The 22790-nt window shown below is 44.3% G+C and overlaps 1 protein-coding gene across 1 annotated transcript in view; it reads right to left on the bottom strand.

Annotated features, from left to right (window-relative positions):
* The window catches only part of TMEM255B (transmembrane protein 255B), a gene marked incomplete at its 5' end in the record, with an annotated part of 75954 nt that overhangs the window by 4688 nt on the left and 48476 nt on the right, over positions 1-22790 (bottom strand). The window contains 3 exons of the mRNA XM_082304251.1: positions 6798-6957; positions 10016-10101; positions 14037-14117. Of these exons, the coding sequence (XP_082160377.1) occupies positions 6798-6957; positions 10016-10101; positions 14037-14117 (327 nt within the window). The remainder of the gene's footprint in view (positions 1-6797; positions 6958-10015; positions 10102-14036; positions 14118-22790) is intronic.

The following is a 22790-nucleotide window of genomic DNA, read 5'->3' as shown; positions in this document are numbered from 1 at the left end:
TATAACAAGTCATTGGATGGAACAAAACAGTCTTACTGTGCTTTAAAAAAAAAATCTAAAAACTCCTATGATTGCTCTATGGTCTCAGTACATTCAGTTATTTACCAGCTCACCCTACGTTCTTCACCTCACTTTGGGGGGGAAAAAAAAAGCAAACACCATCCTCAGCACCACTCCCTGCATTTTCCAGGCCAGCTCTGACGGGATGCAGCACAGGCTTGGAGCACGACTTGCACCTCATCCTCCTGAAGGAGGCAAAGCAGTGCTGACTCAGCTGCACCTCTGGCAGCTTTCTCCCCTGCTTTCAGGCCAGCTGCCTCTGGTCGGTAAGGCTCACCAACCTCTGCCAACTGCCCTAGCAGCTCTGTACCTGTCTCCCAGTGGTGCCCTGTAGCAGATGTTTATAGGAAGCTAAAAGAAAAAGGGCTCCATCTTTTGATGAGCCCCCATTGGTTCTTGTGGCAGGCAGCCATTTGGGGACTTGCTGGGCTGCAAGTGACACCTGAATCCCTGTATTTAACAGCAGATGTTCCTAACCCCTCATTTATACACTTTCACAACATCCTGTGGCATCTGAATCTTCTCTGGTGTGTAAAAACACTTCCTATTTCTGGCTTATCTTGCCACCTAATAGCTTTACTAGGGCAACCAAAACTTTGTGTGATTAGAAGTTATCATCACTAATATCCATCCGCAATCCTTTCCATATCACTCAGTTTCACAGACCTCTTATTTCCTCCCCTTTCTTGTCTCCTTTCCATCTGATGAGTCCTAATCTACTTATCTCCATATTAAGAGTCAGGTGGGCTAAGGTGTGTAAACTTTTCTGCCAAATCCTGTGTGTATCAGATGCTTCCTTTGTTTCCCCAATGCCTCTGGTGCTGCTTTATCTTGCCCAACACGGGGGTTGTGTTCACCTTCATGATTACTGTAGTGCAGCTCTAATCCCACACTGGGATTCCCAGTCAGCAGGCAGAGTCCAAAGGACAACCAGAGACAGCCTGAGATCTGAGAACAGACCTGAGAACTAGGCCCAGACTAAGTCATCCCAGAGACGAGTCTGAGTTGGGATCCAACTTCTTTGCCTTGTTTCAAACCCCCAGGAGCCACGGTCTACCACTACAGAGTTTGTACTGAGTAGCAGCTTATGCTTTTCTGATGGAGTAAGAAGGGTGTCATTTTGTACTGTACCTGAAGAGGTAACGGGTAGGATGGATACGTAGAAATAGTTGCTGCAGAAGGACAGAACCCAGCATATGTCAGGATCTGCTGGGCAGGATTGTACAGGATCTGAGGAGGAGGTGCAGCACTGAAAGCAATTTGGGACAGAGGTACCTGTTGAGCACAGAATACAACAATACATCAGCACAGCTCAGAGGGGGCTGGAGTGGGAACTGGTCGTAACACAAACAACTAGGCAATTTAACAACTCGCTATTTTCCAACACAATACCGGTACTACAAAAAAACAAGAAGCAGACAGAACGAGAGGAGGGTGTATCATCTAGAGTGAATTTTCTGACCAGAAATACACAGCTATTTTAATCTTCCCTTGGAAAAAGACTGCTGGTGCTTCCCTAGCACCAGTTACAGAAGCACTGGCAGGACTCCAGACCCAAGACACACTGAAGAGCACAGCATACAGCTTTGACCGCCTCTTCTTCAGCACCAAACACCCAGTCCTTCACAGTTTGCTGCAGACTCTTTCCAATAGCAACTACTTGATGCCCTCATGTCTTTGCTCTCTGCTTTCCCACGCAGATCTACAAAGATCTCCCTTTCCAGACCACTTGCTCTTCTTTCACAGCCCCCTCTCACTTGTGAAATGGAGTTTGCTGCTGGCTGTGCAATACCACCCCCCACGTGCATATCTCATGCCTACCGCATAAAATCCTTCATCATATCCCGTGGCTTTATTGGCATGGCCCTTAACTGCAATGCAATATGAGGTCTGCAGGAAGAAGTAGTAGCTTATATTAAACCAGCTAATATAACTGGGCGAGGAAAAAAAAAGAGCAAAATCTAAATGTGAAAGGGGGCTTGTGTTAAACACTAAAACCCCGTGCTATACAACCATTTGTGAAGGACAGTAGAGCTCTCTGAGATTTTCATGTCCCTCTGCTTTGCAAAATGAGACAAATCCAGTGGTTTCTTTTCTCTCCTTTGTTTTTATTAGCAGATTGCTCTACATGAGCGCATGGAATTTTCTTGTTACTGAAATAATAAAATATGGTGGTTGCCAGAAAAATGCTAAAAGCAGCAGCCAGGATTTTTTTGTTTTGGCATTTCTTTTCAGATTTATCAGTGAGAGACATAAACCACTGCATCCTCTGGAGATAGTGTGAGATCTCTCCATGATTGAGAAAGAGGTATATTAATTGTGTTTGTACATGGAAAACATCATCTAGGTCACTGATGTACCACATGAGGTTACCTGACAATCCAGGCCTTAGCTCTCTGGAGAAACTTAGCACCCCAGGAGCTGGAGCAGAGAAAGGCTGGGGTCGAAAGCATAGAGCCTATTTCATGGGAGAAGGCAAGTCTCTCATCTTCAAGGTACCCTCCTCAAAACACCTCCTTTCTACCCGTCCTGCTGAGTGGATATGGTGGGGAGAAGCGGAGAGACCCTGTCTTTCAGACAGCAGTAGTGAGAAGCAGCTAACGAGCTTGCCTCAGACCCGAGGTCTGGGGCCAGCAACACGGCTCAGCCCGGCCAGGGCTGGGCCCATGCCCGGAGCGTGCCCTTCCTCGGAGGAGGGAGGCCCTGGCGCAACCAGATTCTTCTGGCTATGGACATAAATGCAGCAAGAAACACTTGTTTTGCCCAACATGAAACACAGATGTCTCTGTTCTGCATCTGTCACCAACTTTCTGGTGTGTGTCCCTTTGGGTGCTGCTGTCCTTCTCCCAGGAACCTCTCTCAGTCCTCTTACGTTCTCTCCATCTGTAGCAGCAATGCTGTCCAATTGCTAAGGATGAACATCACAACAGTCCTAGAAGACAGTTTTGGGGCATCATCCACCCCAAACCCACTGATCAAAGCACCTTGTTATCATGCTATCATCTATCTGGTCTCAGCCTGGCGCCAGCAACGATTCGCAGGTATTGAAGCTGGTTAGATGCTTTTATCAAGTATTCCAGTAATGACACCATGTTAAATTAGTCACATAAAATACAAGGGCAGGTGGAGACATTTTAAACTGAAACACCACCCAAGCCAGAGAGATAAGGAGCTGTGAACCAGCCAGGGAACGCTGCCAGTGCAATGCAGGCACCTCGGGTCAGGGAGTGTGGGGAAACCGGGCTGTGGCCGGCGGGGCTGTCTGGCCACGCAAGCGGCTTGCTGGGCGGCTGCAGAGCAAGGCAGGACAGCTCGCTGATCTGACACAGAGCTGCCAAAACATTTATTCCTGAGGTACGACTACTTTTAACGTCAAGCTGCACCTTTAGTTGCACGAGTGCTAAGACATGAACACATGGCAAGTAGCTCAGTAATTAGGGGTTCATTTTGGTTTTGTTTTTAGAGCAGGGTGAGGGAAGAGGAGAGGAGAGAAGGGAATGATATTTAATCTGTTCAGATTCCCTTCAGGACTCCAAGAAGGAGACTGAAAAAAAGAAAAGCTAGCAGCCCCACCAGGACCATCAGTAGTTCTGATTAATGCAACCCTAAACTGAGGGCAGGCAGATTCCTTCGCAAGGTGTGTCAGGAAAACATCTACAAGTCATCAGATGAATACTGGGGCATGGAAGGGAGTTTCTAGATTAACTCTTAGTACTAGCAAGTGAAGTTTTCCATGCATTTCTTTACCTTTTTCTTCTGTAAGAAATAATCATGGTGTTTTACCATTTTGGATACTCCAAGTACATACTTCTATTTACATTATATCTCAATCTACTTTTTCTGAAAGGTGATTTTAAGGCAACTGCCTAGCCGGCATCCTATATCCAAGCACACTGTAGATCTGAAAAGGAGGGCACCGCGGCAGCTCCACTGCAGCTCCCCCAGCACCCAGCAAATCACGGAGGATGGCCCCAGGGGTGACACAGGAGCCACTGAGAGCTGACGCCTTGGGGGTCAGGAGAGGATGAAATATTTCCCACTGAGCCAGCATGGCCCTCTGGCAGGCAGCAAAACCATGGGGAGCATGCCAGGGTCTGCAGGGAATTTGTCACAAGAAAGAAAACCCGCAACAACCAACACAACACCACTTTTTTTTTTTTTATGTCCAGGAAATGTGATGGGTTTAGAGGCAACGGCGCTGTTTTGCAAACTCTCCCCTTTGTAACATGTTTTGGCTGCCAGCGTTCCCCAGAGATAAACATGATATTTTTTGTTTGACTAGTCAGCCTGGCCCTGTATTTTCTGGAAGTCAACCTCGGAGCAGTGCCCTGAGGCGTTTCAGTGGGCTTTGCAGCTCTCCCTGCAAAATGCCAGTGAGCATTTCTGTGGGAAGGTGATGTCCTGAAAGAAAGAAAATTGTTCTCCCACACATTTTGAAGGGGTTTTTTTCTTATTTCAGTCCCATGCCCCTCTCTCTCCCTCTTCTGCTTCATGCTTTCTTGGCCCCTGTCTTCCCCCAAGAGTTACTCCTTTCGTAACCAAAGCAAGCAGCAGATTAGCAAACCAGCTCTGGTACGTCACTCAAAAGGACCCTGAAAAAGCACAGGCAGGAGCAAGGAGCGGTCATTGCATTTTGGATTGCTGCTTTAGTAACACTTTCACAAGCATACTATGGCTACTGTGCTGAGGTAACTGAGACAAACTCATCTTTCCCTTAAGCTAGCCATGTTTTTTTCTGCTCCCACTGCAGAGGAGACATTAAACAGCTTACTCAGTTCAGGTTTTTAGCTGGAGCCCCGACAGACTTGCTCCAGCTAAGCCTGGGGGGGAAGCTGCACGTCCACTGCTGCTGCTGTTTCCTTGCACGGCTTTATGCTGCTCAGTCAGAGGACCCAGAACCTGACCCAGGCTCTGCCTCCCAGCGAGAGAATGTGCCAGGTCATGGAGACCCCAGTTCTCCCAGGAACGTCTCCTCGGCTTGGCATCCCTCGTGAGCAGTGCAGCGACGGCCCCCGTGCAGCACAGAAGTGAGCCTGGGCTGGAGCTCGCCCTGCTATGAAGCATCAGCCCAAATCCCACGTAAGCCTCGGTTTGTGCGAGACAGATTAAGTGGACTCAGGCTGGCTCTCTGCACCGTTCCCCATCTCAGGGGAGCACTAGCAACTCCCACAGCTGCCCTTGGTGGAGGCACTCGCACCCATCTGCTAGGCAGGGGAAAATACTTAGCAGCACTGGAAAGCTGCAGTGCTCTACCAAGGACTTACTGTAGATGATGCCTGCCTTCCCCTCCTCATGTAGCTGTTCTTCTCCTCGTTTACCACTGTGGTTGTTTCTGCTCCCCTTCTGCCATTGCTCCTCTCACAGGGAGGGTATGAATTAAGCTGGGAAAGCTGTTTCCATTACCTCCTATCAGGCAGCTGCAACTCTTTACTGGCTGGCTGCCATTTGTTATCAACTCTTTGCATGAGTCCCCTCACATAAAGGACAGCTCAGCTGCACATTTCTTACATGTGAAGGCTCAGTGTGCTTGTTTGCCTTAATCTAGAGAGAGGAATATTTCCAGCAAACATTTTGCAACTCTTAACAAAGGTGAATTTCAAATAATTCATATGGCCCTGCTCTGTCACATGGTTTTAAGCACCCAGCACATGTTGTAGATAGCCTGGACAGGCTTGCTAAGGGATGCTGGATGGTCAGAGCAGGGCCTGGATGGCCTCCAGTCTGACTGGGTCCTTGGCTCACTGGCTGCCAGCTCTGAGCAGCCCCTTCCCTCCAGTCGGCCCCCCCGGTGTACATCCCACCCACCTCTCTTGCTTCCTCTTCCCTGCTCCATCCCTCTCTTCTTTCACCTGCCTTTCTATTTAGTTTTCTCCTCCGGAATAGTCACCAGAAACATCATGGACCTAAGATGACCCATGCTGCTATCACACCTCCCTTCAGCTCCTGCCTTTCACCTCCATCCCCCCGCCTCTGCCCATTTAGTTTGGAAGCTCTTTGGGCCGGGACCATCTATTCTTCTGAGTGCCTAGTAAATCATGAGCCACTTGGTTGGTCTTTAGGCACTGCTTTAGCAAACGTGACCACTGACAGTGATAATCCCAGGAACAGCTACTTCACCCTTTTAACATGTCAGAAAAGCTAGGCAGATGAGGCACTGTATTACAGAATCCCTTCTAGCACACAGCCTCTTCTGAGTGCCGTAGTGCACATCAGCACAACATGGTGGTGTGGCACAGGGAGCAGTTAGAGGGTGGCATTCCTTAGTGAGACAAAAGAGAAGGTTAATGTGACCTGAATACAACTGTTTAAATAAAAACTTAACTGGTACTTCAGAGTTAATCCCCCGTTCTTGGGAAAAGAACTACATAGGGTTAAACAGTCACAGCTAGGACTTGAGTTTTATGTGTTAGCTACAAACCAGCATCCTCGAACTCTGTGCTGGCCCACATGTTGAATGCTGAATTAGAAGGAAAGAAAGATGCCACTAAGTGAATCCCCAGCATCTGTTCACACAGACGCCTGTTTTTTTCCCTTCCATTCATGTATTTGACCAGGCTTGACCTACTTAGCTGTGAGCATCTGGCAACCACTTAGCCTAAAGATACGACTCCAGACTCCCAGATCACACAGGAAACATGTTTAAAGTGCCTCTTTCATATACTTATGCTTCCTTGCCCATTTCATAACGTCAACAAGCACAGAAGTCCTCACATAAGGCAAAAGACTGTGAGCCTTACCATGTCTTTAAATGCCCCAAGAATGGCTGCCGTAATAATCCCCAGAAACAACCCGATGATGTTGAGGACTGTGGAGGACCACAGCAGCCTATACAGGTGAACCACGTCCTGACAGCTGCTCACGCCGAGAAATTCGTAGTAGCTGGAGGACTGCTCTGAACTGAAAGGGAATGCAGACAACGTCACTGTGGTGGGAATGGTTTTGCACATAATACAGAGCACCAGAGGATCTGAATCCCTCCTGCTTACTTTCCTCTTTGGCAAAGCACTTCATTCATGCTCCCACCAAACACTGCTGAGACGAACTGGAGAAAGCTCTACTGTAGACAAAAATTGGCTCTGCTAATGCCAGCATTAAACATGTAGTCCAACTAATACCAACCCCAGTTTGGCTGATCGGTGTTGTGCACCAGCAGGGACTTCTTTTTTTTCCTCAGGGCCTCCAAACACAGGCATAGTCCTGGCATATGGATGTTGCCCTTGTCATTTACCTACCAGCTAAAGCATGCTTAGCGTTGCTTTTTTCCCAGCTCACCTGGAAATCTCCAGGCATCTCTGAAACTGGGGAAGGCAAGTTGCTTAAGTATTAATTCAACCACAGGAAGTGAGATTTTGCCAGCTGGCTACATTTGTTTACGGTGTCTGCGGTTCCAAATTAACAGATGCAACACAGTACAGCATAGAGATGTGCCTTTACACTATGGATTGTACTATCCAGAAATCTTTGTTTGTTCATATTTCTACACTGCACTGGCTATTGTAAATCAGGCATGTTGTGAAGTTAATCCTCATTGTTTTGCCGAAAGTCAGAAATATCCTACTGCAAAATTTGAAACCACAGTTTCCTGCAGTTCTTTCCAGTACCTGCCTTAATGCTAGCCCACTAATGAGCTCCTAGAGCAGCTATTTGAGTTGGAAACATTTTTTAAATGCCAAGTCTGTTTTTGCACTGTTAGGAAACTGCCATCAGATTATGGTGGAAACCAGAAGTGAGCAGTTTATGGTTACTCTTCTGTTCCTCCATCCCCAGTGCATGGGGCAGCAGTGGAGATGGAGAGAAAGCTCTGCAGATGAAGGTAGCAGCATGGAGAAACCCACAACATTTCTGGGAGTAACCAAGCCAAGTGCAGTAATTCCTGGAAATGTCCAATCATTTGTTGTTGGGCATGGTTCTGGCATTGCGGATCTGCTCCTGTTGAGTTCACTCAGGCCCTATCATGAGCCCAGATGTTGCTTAACGAAATAAACCTATAGCTTCAGCTGCCATGAGGCTGAGAAAATCTGACTTGCAATCCTGCCTGCATATAGGTCTATTGCATGGCTGACACCAAGTCACTTCGTGTGACTGTGTCTCCTCCTACTTCTTTCTAGCCATCCTATGAACTGGAGTTGCCAAGTCTGTAGAGCAGCAAGACTGCTTCTTTACTCTGGATTTGTCCATGCCAGTGCCATAAGATCTTGCTGTCCACTGTGGATTGCTGACAATGGCAGAACACGCATGTTTAATTATATCATTGAACGCTGTCACAGCAGTGATCAGTCCCAGGTGTTTCAGACAAACCTAGTGTCTCAGAAAAATGGCACTGAGGATCTCCAGCTGGAGGGGGAGTATTCATGCTCTCTCCTTGTTGTTACCTTATGCTTTAAGCAGCAGAGTTTCAGTCACTTTATTTGATAACTCTGAATGCTTTAACCTCTTTAAAACCCCTGTTCTTATCTGTATTGGGTTGGGCTGTTTGATTCAGTGTTAATGTGCAGCAGTTAGTTATGTACCATGGAAGAAAGCATTCTCAGTGTAAACATACTGCATTGCAACTATGATGTTCCATCATTTGTCTACCATAGAAAAGGTACCAAAGTCATGCATACTCTACCTTTCCCATGTCATTTGTTTTGTATACCTCCATCATGTCCAGATTTAACACTTCTTACACAAGCAAAAAACTCTTAACATTCATAGGGGATTTTAATCCATTCCATAGACCTGCACTCGCTTTGTGTCTCTTGTGTGCATGAGAAATACGTATGCATAAGTGACTTCCCTCTAGTCCCAAATTTCATTTTGCTTCTCTAGTTGACTCAGGATTCAGGCAAGAGCTACTCTTTTATGCAGAAGCCTTGTGCAGAAGCCTCACTGGGCCAGCCTCATTCCCCTACACCTAAAATGTTCATGTCTGGCTAGCCATGGCTTACAGAAGATTGGGGTTATTCAGGGCTGCTAGCATGTGAAAAGGAGGCAAAACCAAAATAAAACAGGAGATGTAGGAAGAAAGAAAGATGAGAAATACATAGAGGGAAAGAAAGAAGAGTGACTGTGGGTGAACTGTAGAGGGTTGCAGAGGTTGCAAGAGAGTGCGTGGTCAGGTGATACTGAGGTGTGCAGAGGGTGAGTCAGGCAGAAGATCTGCTCTGGGAAATTCTTCCCAGTTTCTTGTATGTGGCAAGACATGATGCTGCTTGCAGTTGAAATCTCTTATGTGCCAGGTGGCCAGTCAGTTGTGCGAGTTTATTTCATGTCTTCCACATTATAAACCCTTGGACTTTGCTGTGATGTAGTTTTCCTAACCACCCTTTTTACTGCTGTTAAATTGCTGCATGGCAACCCTGTGCTAACCTTCAGCTGATCTTTGTAAGCATATCTAGACATTTCCTCTCTTATCTTCTGACATCTTGTGCTTTGGTAATGACGAAGTCAAATGGACAGCTTCGAAAACACTTACAAGACCCTCTGTATCTATCCTATAACAATTTAGCAAAATCCCATGCCTACAGAGGCTGTGGCTAACAAAAGAGCTCTGCATATGCCTACAACATGATCTCTGCTCATGGACACCTATGTTCCTATTCCTTTTGTTTCCCCCAGTTTGGTAGGAAAAAAAAAAAAAAGGATTCATTAAATCTAATGGGAAAATTGCATTGCAAGATCAACAGTAAATCTTGACAGGGCTATGACTGAGTGGTCAATTTTGATCACACAGCAAAATGCTTATGGACATATTTAAAGAAAAATAAACTGAAATAATGCCAATGCTAACACGCAACCCCTGACCTCTTCTCTGCTGGCATCAGGACTTGAGTCGCAGAGGAAGTGGATTGCTCAGCATACAAGCCCCTTGTGGTGCCTCTCCAGGCTGAAGGGCAACCACCCCCACTATTTAAGAGGACGGACAAACAACCAAGGCTTTCTCAGAGGCCATTGACTGCACACAGGTACTTACTTCTCACAGTTGTACAGGTCACAGCAATAGCACGTGTTACTCTTTACTTTCAGCTGGCACTTGCTGTTTAAGGTATAACACGTCACCTGCCAAAAAAGAAGAGACTGACTTTTATTCTCAGTGTTTCAGTGTTGTGTGAATCATCCTACTGACCACAAAGAAGCAGCTACTGCCGTGTCAGGTTTTATTACCTGTTGTGCAGAAAGATCCTGAGATTCCAAAATCCACAACTGCAGGGCAGAAAGACATCCCTGAGCTCCCAGGAGTTTTATTCAGGACATCAGCCCCCGAGTCTCCGGGCATTTGTACTATCGAGCCCAGAGCCCCCAGCACCAACCTGCAGCCAGGGCTGCCAGAGTTTTCAAGCACTTTGCTGCACTGCCTGGTGCTATTTGATGAGACCCAGAGTCTGCAGCTGTGAGATGCAGATCCCTACAGCTGTGATGGAGGGACCATGGGTCGTAAGAGACACACCACAGCAAGTCACTGAAGTGGATAAGAATACCAGTCCATTATAGTGGGGAAATGGGCAAAGAAGCCAATTTATCTGAACAGCTTCCAATAAATGGGAGCTCCCTCCTTTCATCAACACCCTCCTAAAGAAGGAAATAATCAGTAACAACAACAAGAAGAACAATCTCCAAACCCACAAACAAAACCGCTGAGAACCAATCCAAGCACTCCAGCAAATAAGTACCATTTACTGCAGGCTCTTGAATAGAAAACTGAAAAGGTTTATTTGTGTAAGCAGCAATTGCAGGGATGGACAGATGTTAGAACAATAAAGGTAGGCACACATAAGCCACTCTCCATCCAGACAAGAAATCATTTTAATGACTCCTTAAATGTGGTAAGCATTAATCACTTCTATTTGGCACTACAAACCAATTGAAATATTTTATATGTAAGGCTTTTTTTTTCCTGAGATTTTTAGCTTATTAACTTTGAAATCCTGGAGAACTGTCAGGTTTTAAAAGCTAGCAGGTCAGAAAATACATGCTTTCTACAGTTTTTATTTTGATAGAAAAAATGTACTGTAACCACTGAGAAGTATTTTGATCGCAAAATGCAAATAAAATGCATTATTGAATGGAAAATTCCTCATAATAAAAAAGTAGAAGGAGCATGCTTAGGAATACATGCCTGCATTTGAAAAGCTTCTGTCAGACAGTTCTGCTTAGCCATGAATGTGTTAGTCTGTGGGATAGTCTCCACGGGAGATGTTAAACCAGATGTTTCTCAGCTCCCGAGTTCTGGATCTGTGCATCCTTTTTAGTGTGAAAACTGCCACTGTTGATGAGTCTGTACTCCTCACGTGTTTGTTCCCAGCAAAAAGGAAAGCCTTAAACACACACACTCAGCACCAGAGAAAGTTAATCTTGCAGCTGGTCTCAGACTTGGCACACTTGTCCTTCGCAGGATTTGCTTGAGCAGTGGAAGCTGGGTGACAAAGCTAAAGTTAAAAGGAAGTTAAAACGATGCCTTGGGGTTGCTTTGCTGCCCAGGACAAGGCTGTACCTGTGGTTAGTGTCTCATACCAATCAGCTCTCCTAACCCAAAATGGAAGTTAGGTTATAAAAGGAGGGTCTCAGTCTAGGTTGCAATCTGGAAATGGAGCTCACAGCTTGATACAGACACATCCCACTTATCACAAGAATACCTCACCCTGAGACAGGACCTCATTTCATCAAACTTGTTCTGTTTTGTCTGAACTTACTGGAATTTCACATAAGGGCTTTGTTGGCCTGACGTCACATTCAGCTGCAGCTGCCCTCAGCCTGAGCTGCAATTTATTGCAGAAGAGGAGCACGCTACCATCAACAACTGCATCGGCTTAATCAAGATCCAGCTCAGGAGTGACTGAAACATCACACCTGGCTACTTCTCAAAGCAATTTGAAAACCCATCCTGAAGCAGTGTGCGCCAATGCATCCACTACCACAGCCATTTTGTTGGGACGCCTTAGTGCTTTTGCACTGCGTGGAACTTTGATTTTGACCTCCTGTGTGCAGCCATAATGGCCTAGGACCTGCATAATTAAAATACCCTTTTCCCATTACACATGCATGATTGGGATCAGAGGGCTTCATAAGATGGAGTGGGCTGCTAAAAAGGGGATTTGTTCTGATGCATGGCTTTGGGGACCACTTCTGATTGATAGGAAATAAAAGTAGTTTTCCCCTCTCCAAGCATCAGTAAGGCCAGTTTGCCCCTTTTTACTGTAGATGGCTAGAAGTACAAAAGAGGGAGATCAGCAAGATCTTAAACATTTTTAGCTGCTTTTAGGCTACAGGACACATTATATTATTGGCCAAGGGAGTTACTGTAGTTGTCTATTTTTATCACTGCATTTTTAAGACATGCAAAGAGCAAGACACTCCTTTTTAGGAGAACAGTGAATAAACCAAAATAAACAAATTACTGTGTGGTGTGAGCAAGGGTGATGGAAACAGGCCATTTGTGGGTATTCTGCATGTCAAGACCTATTATTTCATTTCAGTGACCAGACATTCAGCTTTTTCATGTTCTGGCTGTTTGTGCCTGTCTATACCCTCAGCACCAGTTGAACAGATGTTCTCACCTCATGGGAATTGCAAGAAAATCAAATTCTTTCTGCTTTGAGCAAACAGAAGAACTGAAACAGGCAAATTACATGAGCTGGAGACAACTCACAGGCTAGAGATGGCAATCAAAAGGAAATTTGCACGCAGTAAACAATCTGCCTTCCTAGTTAGGTGTTTGCCTGGCATGCAGAGCATGGCCCCTGCTCACTAGCTGGCTAACTTTGGAAAAGCAAAAGCCAAGTTCAAATGCCATGGATCATTAACTCTGAACTAGCACATGCTGACTCTAAATCAGTGGACAACCAGACAAGAATGTTATTACAAACTAACTACACTTTTAAAAGATATGGGGGTTTTGCCAGAGAGAAGAGCTCTGGGTGGCCCAACTTTAGACATTCCCAGAATCTGCAGAGCTGGGGAAACCTGTCTGGCCGGGAGCCCAAGGTCACCTGCAGGGAGCTGTGGTCAGCGTGACCCCAGCTACACGCTTATTACAGGAATCAGAAGCATTTCTCGGGCCACGTCTGTGTCTGAGTGTGCGTGCACACTTTAGAAGAGGATGGATTAAAACTTATAGGAAAGGCTGCTGTCACAGATCATAAGTTTGTCTGGGTAGGTCTTTAGGCAAGGAGGGCAGTGAAGTATTTTTGTCATACATTTTCTGGAATCAACAATGGTTGCAACAATGCGGCAAGATTTAAGCAGTATTAGCCGCTTAACCTGATTGATAATATACTTTGCTAAGCCATCTAGAATTATTAACACTAACATCCCCCATACACTTTTTCTTACCCATGGGAGGAATGGTGATGAAGGACATCTGGCTTCTTGTAAGTTATACCACTGTTTAGCTGTTTTCAATCCTGCTCTGCTTGATTTTCTTTTCACTCTCACTGATTTACCACAATAATAAAATGAAAAATAGGAAAAGAAACTAAATCTGGACTTCTCAGGAGGCTAGCCATTTGGGTATGGGCACTTTTTCGACCATGTTAATGTCATTGAGATAATAAAAAAGCTGCATTCAAACCACTGACATTCTTGGCCTGTGCTGGATAAATACAGAGAAGATTTCTGGACAATGCAAATGGATTCATTTAGGTATTTCCTATTCCACTTGAAGTCTACAAAAAGCTCCTCAGAGAAAGATGCCAATGTGACAAATACATTCCAGACAGCTATTATACAGTATAGATGGACTAGGAATCATTCCAGTCCCAGAGTAATGTACTGGATAGAAACACTGATGATAGCTCAAAACCTCACTGGTTGCAATGATTGGCAATCATCAGAGGTTTGGACAAGTGAGGAGTCACTTGTGGGAGAAAAAACAGTAGAGTTTCTATCATCAAGCCGTGACCTATATGCACAGACACGCTCTCAAACACCTGCCTCCCTCCTCCCCAGCCCCTCAAAGCACAGCAGAAACACACATGTGATGAGGTGAATTTGTTTACCTCTGTCTGGTAGGCATCATACAGGAATCCTATACCACTTGAATAAAACTGGCACCTTTTGTTATACAAAGGTCTGGGTTCCTGTAAAGAGAAAAAGAGCCAAAAGAGTACTCAGTCTGGAGGAAGTGTGAAGGCACCATGTCCCATGTCCCCATGCCAGATGCTTACAGCTCTGTGGAGCTGAAGCCAATGCAGACACTTGGGTAATCAGCTCACACACACACACACACACACCCCCCCCATATTGGCTTTCTTTCCAGAATAGCTCTCCTCAGGGTTACATTTTCCTTCCTTGCTCTACCACTAAGCTATGCGAGTATCATTTATTTTTCTCTGTACCAGTCACCTCTTTTAAGAAGACATCACCCCTGGCATTTAACCACTTCCTTCCTTGATGTCAAATAGTACTGCTCTATGAGAACAGTCCAGTCACTCTTTTTCCTGGCACAGTTTCTTACCTAGCAGAAAGAATTACTTTGCTATTTGTCTTCAAGATATGGGACTTTCTTTTTAAAGGATTTCAACAATGTCCATAGTGAAAATGAAGTAAAATAGCTAATACTTTAAGCATTTCACTTACTACACACACTTCAAACCCCAAAAGCAAAACAAAGAATAATGAAGAAATGAAGGCATAAAGGGGAAGTAATTTTGACAAAGTTTGGTTTTGCCTTATTTTCCATTTACGCTTATTGCAAAAGATGCATTCATTGCTCATATTTCATATTTTGCTTGTAACAGTTCCCACAAGTTGATATAAAGGAAGAACACAATGAAATATCCTTGGCCAGATGGAAGATGTGTGTTTCCAAACCTGGCGAATGGCATTTTAAAGCTAGAGAGTGCACACCTCAGCCAGTTTCAGGACGAGACCATATTTGCCTAGGGAGGATTTGATGACGGAACGGTCCTCTGTGATCAAATGTCTAGCCATAAGCAAACTGGGAGAATGACTTATGTTGGCAAAAAAAGTTGTTTTGAACTTTCTGTCACTTATCTAGTCCTAGGTCATGATCTGTGCCTTCAAAAGCACTCAGGTGCTCTCCAGTATGTTAGTCAGACCACTTCCAAGAGAGAAGATCGAAACCCACTATGTGCCATCCCCCCTTTGCATGCTAACTTACAAGCAAAGGACTACTTAAGTTGTTAGCAGAAATCTGTGCTGATTAACTTTCACTGCATTTTAAAGCTTTATGACCCATGCAGGAACAACCCAGAGATTGCAGAAAGATCTGTGCTACTTAAGATCACTTCTGAGTATTCTATGCTCGTTGGATAATGAAGTGTGAACTGTGTAAATCTGCTGACCCAAAATACATAATCAGTAAAAATGCAGAGCTAGGCAGGAATGCAGACAGGTCAATGAATAAAGCTCATCCATCAGTTTGTTTGCCTTTCTGATTACTCTGGCAAACCCAAGGAAGTTTGGACACCAGCTCCCAAGGGTTAGGGAAACATTAGCTTCATGCATCCAAAAATATTTATTTATATCACACAAGTGTAAGAAAAAATGCTTCAGTAACTCTTTTTCTCTAGAGGAAAAGCAAATACCACACAAACAGCATGCAATGTCTTGAACTAGGACAACATTCTTCCATAGGCCTGGGAAAGCATTAGCCTTTAGCCATGACTTCCAGGGACAGACCTGGTTGGGAGGACTAACAGGATTGTAGTTCCTCTGCTAGCACAGCAAGCACAGGATCAGCCAAAGGCTGTGCTGCCCTTCCTTCCTAGAGTATCATACTCCAACCCTGATTTCATCTGTTGCATGGAGAGAGAAGGGGAGTGAGCAGCAGAAATGGCCTTTTCTACCATGGGAACAAATCCATGAAAAACTGCTGTCCATCATATTCACAACAATAACAAGTTTCAGTTCGATCCTGGAAGATCCTGGAAGGGGGTGATGGTCAAGGGCATGGAGCCCAAGTGGCATTCTCAATCCTGCTGGTGAGGAGAAATGGCTTGAGGAGGGCTGGATGGACCCAGCAGGTCAACAACTGGCTGTGCATTGCTGTCCATAACAGAAATTTGGCTTTTATGACCATGAGAGCGTCTTTCACGATCAAGGACTTCTTGGAAAAGAATGGGATTCACCTGACTAATCAGGGCAAAAACATTTTTGCCTACAGTCTAGTCAACTGGTGATGAAAGCTTTAAATTAGCAGCAACAGGGGAGGGAGAAGAGGACCAACAATCAGATGAGGAAGTAGTGGACCGATGGGACAAGTGAAGTGAACAGGGTGATGTGGGCAAGAGAAATCTCATAATCAACATAACAGGGCTAAATGGGGCCCACTTCAAGTGTACGCACATGAATAAAGAAGCACCCATAGGATAGCACAAGGAAAGCTCTCATCCCTTTCCTGGGAAGCTTAGCAATCTTTGCAGTGTCTGTACACTAACACACACAGCACGGAGAACAAACAGTTTGAAGTTTCTGTGCAGTCACAGGGCAATGATCTCACTGGGATCGCAGAGACATGGTAAGATAGCTCACAGGACTGGAGTGCTGCCACGGATGGATACAGGCTTTTTAGGAAGGACATGCACAATGGTGGAAAGGGGAGTTGCTTTTTATGAGAGAAAGCAGCAAGAATGCATGGAGCTCTGCCAAGGGACAGATGAGGAGCCAGCTGAGAGCTCATATGTCAGTATTAGAGGCCAGACCAAGATGGGCAACGGTGTGGTGGGTGTCTGCTATAGACTGCCCAATCAGGAAAAAGTAGATGAAGCTTCTTCAGACAACTGGAAGAAGTCTCGCACTCAGGACCAGATGCTCATGGAGTACTTTAACTACTTTACTACTTCAAAGTAGTAAAGGACTTTACCCCAATACCTGGGGGAAGCACAATGTATCTGCTGGAGGGACAACACAGCAGGGCACAAGTAATCCAGGAGGGTTCTGGAGTGCATTAACAACAACTTCCTAACATGGGTAACTAAGGAGCTGACAAGGAAAGGAGCTCTGCTGGACCTCATACTTAGCAACAACGAAGGATTGGTCAGGGATGTGAAGGTCAGGGGCATCCTTACCCCTGATAATGAGATGGTGGAGTTCAGGATCTGGAGAGGAGAGAGCAGGGAAAAAAGCAGGATCCCAACCCTGGACTTCTGGAAAGGAGACTTTGGCCTATTCAGGGATGTGCTTGGAAGAATCCCTTGGGATACAGTCCTGGAAAGCACTGGGGTCCAGGAGAGCTGGTTGATATTGAAGGATTGCCTCCTCCAAGCTTAAGAACAGTTCATCCCAACAAGAAGGAAATCAAGCAAGGGCAGCAGGAGGCCTGCACAGATGAACAAGGAGTTCCTGATCCAACTCAGACATCCAAAGGAAGTGTACAAGAAGTGCAGCCAGGGGCAACTCACCAGGGAGGAAAATACAGAAATTATATGAGCATGGAGGGATGGGGTTAGGAAAGCCAAAGCCCATCTGAAGTTCAATTCATTGAGGGCTGTGAAGGGCAACAGGAAGGTGTATTAGCAGCAAAAGTGAGATTAGGAAAAAAATGGGCACGCTACTGAATGAGGCAGGCGACCTGGTGACAAAATACATGGTAAAGGCCAAACTACTCAATGCCTTCTTTGCCTTGGTCTTCAACGGAGACCAGTAGGAAAATCTGGGGCAAGAAAAATTTACCCTTGCTGAAGGAGGATCAGGTTAGGGAACGTTTAAACAGACTGGAGATACACAAGTCCATGGGACCTGATGGGGTCCATCCATGAGTACTGAGGAGGCTCAATGTTGTCAATGCAAAGCCGGTCTCAGTTATCTCTGAAAGGTCATGGTGTTCAGGGAAGATTTCTGAGGACTTGAAGAAAGAAAATGTCACTCTTCAAGAATGGCAAGAAAGAGAATCCAGGGAACTACACACCATGAAGACAATTAACAGACTGGAGCATCTGCCATAAGAGAAGAAGCTGAGAGAGCTGGGACTGTTCAGCCTAGTGAAGAGAAGGCTCAGGTGTACCTTATCAATGTGTAGTAATACCTGATGGGGGAAGTAAAGAAGATGGGGGAATTAAAGAAGATAGAGACAGACGCTTCTCAGTGGTGCTGAGGAAAAGGACAAGAGGCAACAGGCACAAACTGAAATACAAGAAATTTCGTTCAAACATAAGAAGAAACTTTTTTACTCTATGGATGATTAAACACTGCAATAGGTTTCCCAGAGTGGTTGTGGAGTCTCCATCCTTGGAGATACCCAAAGCCCAACTGGACACAGCTCTGAGCAACCTGCTCTAGTTGGCACTGCTCTGAGCAGGGGGGGTTGGATTAGACAATCTCCAGAGGTGCTGCCCAGCCTCAGCAGCAATGATTTTGTGAAGAGGGTCAGAGCCTACCTCAGGATATGAACACACTAACAAGTTCTCTCAAAGTACCATAGGTTGTGAATTTAGCAAATACACCTTAGCACCTGGAGACAGATGCTCCCTGGCCTTACCTTCTGGGCATGCATGCCCTTACTACAGGTTGCTGATGAGTGACACCACCACATCACACATGAGGCTGTGTCTGGCCCTGAATGCTAATCCTCCCCTCAAACAACTCTGTGTCTTGTTAAAGGCAGTGAGAGAGCTGTCCAATCTGCCTCCATCAAGTACAGGAAGACCCTCACCTTGACCCTGATCTCTTGGCTCACACAGCTTTCCTACCCTTTACAGCTCCTTCCTCTTAAAAACCAAATTGGTCCTTTTATTGGTCTGGTCTTTTAGCACAAGTGTGCTTGTGACTGGAAGCAGTGCTGTTCCCTGCGGAGAGAGGCGATTGATTAATCCATACCTACTATTATCGCTTCATATTGCTGTGCAGCAAAACGTCAGAGCTGCAACATGGAAGCGACCACTGTGAATACAGTTAATACATCTGCATGCACACTCATGGCAAATGAGTACTTTCCTTCATGCACCTAATTTTGAAAAGCAAGCCTGCTGCACTAGTAAAGCCAGCTTTCTGCATTCAGTCTGTTCTTCTAAATGCATTTGTATGTGCAACCAGTCTAGTGACTCCAAATCAAAATAAATGAGTGATGATCGACTGTATAAAAATAACAAAGATTAGATAATATTGACTTTATCCAAACACCCACAGAACTCAACACCTAAAGCATGCAGCTTTTAAGTAGAGGTACACCGGGGATGCCAAAAAGTTGCATTGGTAAAAGCTTCTATTTGAATTAGATTTTCATGCCATAGAGGTGTTGTGGTCTGTCTGTCTACTAAGGCGTTTATATGAATAAGGCACCACACAGACACTAAAAAGTGTTTAGAAATTATCCAACAGTATGTCACACTGCGTTAGCACCCATTGGATTTTACCGGCCTCTCTAACAACAAAGGCAAATGAGATATACTTCAAAGCTATAAAAGTATTCCTGACAGACTGCTCATAAAATACTTTATATTTTCATATTGCTCACTGTAGACTGTGTATAGGATATACGATATAATATAGTATACCTACAAGTCCCTGATTCTACTTGATTCCACTGCTTATAGCAATACTGGTAGAGACAGAGCTACTTCTACATATTATATATGTAAGTATGTATATATTTCATCTATTAATACTGGCTTTAAAGTATATAGCAACAATATTTTGTTATATCTCCACTTATCATTGTATAGAAATAAGTAAGGTTATCTTAAAAACCATTTTCTAAACTTAGACTGATGGCAATCTGACTGTACCTGCCCATTATGCATAAACACACTCATACATAAAGTAAAAATGGGATCAGCATATAACAAAAAAGACCTGAATATGCAGACACAGTGCAGAAAAGGTGACTACCACTCTTGTGGTAACACAGATAACAAATGACCACAACAAAACCAAGCACAATTAGCTAAGAAATCATCTTTTCCAGTGCTCAGAAGGGTTGAATGAAACCCAGCCGTTTTTCCTTTACATCAGTAAACAAACCCAAGCATGCAACTACATTTTTATACAGAATTCTTCCTCTTTTTGCCAGCCTACTGGTGTTTGTCCTCTGTGTATATGAGCAGAGCTCCAGCCAACAGATCTTTCCCACCTGCCCATTTCCAGTTAAAGAGAGTTACTCAAAAAAGCAGAGAAGGGGAATGCATTATTTACTATATATTAATACATTAATATTACACATTGGTGGGAGATACTGCATAGCTTTGTTCCAAGAACAGTGGTGGAGGAAGTTCTTGGTAAAATCTGGTCATGTAATATGCTTTTGAACTTGTGGCACTCAGTATGAAAACATGATGTGCTGAAGTCAAAAGATGGCTTGCTGCTGAATTCAGCAGAAACAGATTAAGATCAGGCTACTGAAGAACATCCATGAGCCTCTGAGATTTGACTCTCATGGCTCCTACAAGGCCTAGCACTAGTCATACTGGAATTTGGGTTAAAATTTTCAGAGGTCTCAAAAAAAAGCTGGACACCCAGTAATTCCCTTTAATTTCAGGTACATAGCAAACTGTAGCTCTCCCTGATCTTGCACGGGTTTTCTTTTAATATTTTGCTTGCACGTGCGTTAGAACCTGGGAGTGATGAACGGATGGCTAAGAAGGAAGGCTTTATGCCAAGAAAGAGAAGATTTGGCCCAAATATAGAGCAGTTTGGTTTGGTTGGTTGCTTTCTTTTAAGAGCATACAATAAAAAACCCACATTCTCTTTGATGGTGGGAGCATTGCAATACGTTATTTGTGTAAGGAAAGTATTCTTTGAACAGTATCTTTGGTGGATTTGATACAATGTCTGTGAGGGAGGAGGTTGTATGGCTCTTCACTGAGGTATGGAAAGTAGATTTTTCTATTCCAGTTTTTGTTTCCTTGGAGAACACGTATATTTTGGATAACATAGGGAAAATTCCATCTCCCTTATGTGTAAGTCCACTTTCTGAAAACTGAGATATAGCATAAACTATATTGACCGAAATTTATGCCATACTTTGCAGACACAAAACATGGCTAATAATTTATTGAAATAATTATATAGTAAGGGCTATTTTTTTCCAATTACAGTATTTATTTAGTCTTAGCTTCCATGGCTGCATCAATAGAAGTGTAGATTAATCAGTGCCAGGGAATGTTCCCAGGCCTGAAACTCGATCAGCTAGCCCATTAAATTGTTAGAACTGTGCCTGTGATGGCCTTGGCTTGGGCAAACTATCACTCTTCCAAAACCATTTCTGGGCATGTTTTGGAAATTAGCATGGGCCGAGAACCATTCCCAGTAAGTATTTTGGACATTGCCATGCTGCCTGTGACTCTAAGAGACTTTAAGAATAAGGACGTGGGCTTCACCATGCCAGTTGGCCTGGGGACCACAGAACAGGCCTGGGCACATGTAAAAGACAAATACAGATAAAACTGAGGAGTCCAAAACCAGAGTAATGTTTTTAGTGGCTCATTAACTTGAAGTTTCTCATTGTCTGTTTTCTTCCTACAACATTTTTGTAGGTCCTTTTTATCTACAGCATAGCTAGCAATGAATAGGAGAGGCAACTGCCAAGATTTTTCAAGTTTAATCCTAAAAGCAAACCGAAACATAACCCTTCATTGCCAGCTCAGCCCCGTGCCAACAGCTGGGTGTTCTGGAGATTATCACTCCCTTCAAGATCAGGCCCTCTGCTAACTTTCTGAAAGCAGGCATGCAAATATGAACAAATAGATGTTATTAGCAACTGGCTTTTATGCTTTTCTGGAGGGCTAGACGGAGCATAGATATCTGTGTCTGCCTCACGCTGGCCATCTGAGAGCACATGGCACATGGGAGCATACAGACCAAAGGCAGAAGGATCTCATGAAAGAAGGTGCCAGCATATTAGGAGCCTGGGAAAGCAGGCAGACTGGATCACTGTCTGGAGACCTGAGCTAAAGCTGATGGGATCCCACCCTGTACAAATAATGAGTGGAAATGTTACAGATCTTTTGTCATTCCTGTCTCTCTCTGACCAAGAGCTGCTTCTCAGTCTTTTTTAACAACATTCTCAATGAGATGCGTGTCTCCTGAGGAAGACCACTGCTAGGAGATCCCAGGGATTCATAGGAGTGACTAATACAAACATCTTTTGTGCTTTCACTCATAAGCAAAAAAAAATTGTGCACTTTTAAAACATTATGAACAGCTTCCATCTTGGCTGTGACAAGATGGGTATTAAGGAACATCTGAGTCTAAGGTACAGGTCAGTATCCTCAATACTGTGGTGAGGGGGTATTAGCTTTAAGAAACAAATCATCTTATACTTCTGTTTGTGCCCCAGCCTTGCAACTCTGACATACAGCACATGATTATACCTTCTGGAATTAGAAACAAGGATGGGTTTTTTTGACAATTGTTTTGGGCTTTTACGCATTGGCAGCTAAACATGCAATTCAGTTTCCAGTTTGCAATTTCTGGAGCAGAAAAGGCTTTCAGAAAACAATTTATCTTGCATAATTCCACTATTTCAAGAAAACATCAGAAATAATACCCCCCCAACATCTCCAATTCCAGATTTCCAAATATGGAACCCACATCAACTGATGGAAGAGAAAATAAACTAATTACAATAATGATTTTAAACTGGCTAGTTTCTTACAGACCTGTATCTTCTCTTGTGCTTGATAAAGAATCTTTCACCTCCTGGTAGACCAACAGAACGCCTTACCCATAATTCAAGAGAGGTCAAATTTTTGTACACATAGTTTACAGACAGTTATTAAAACGCTACTCCTCATATGCTTCATTAAAATTTATTTCTGTAACTAATGTCATTATTTTCATAACCTTTGCATTTC

This window comes from Platalea leucorodia (genome assembly GCF_965183815.1).
Source record: "Platalea leucorodia genome assembly, chromosome: 2".
Taxonomy (NCBI): domain Eukaryota; kingdom Metazoa; phylum Chordata; class Aves; order Pelecaniformes; family Threskiornithidae; genus Platalea; species Platalea leucorodia.
The sequence above is the reverse complement of the archived record's forward strand: the minus strand, read 5'-3'. Positions and strand labels throughout refer to the sequence as shown.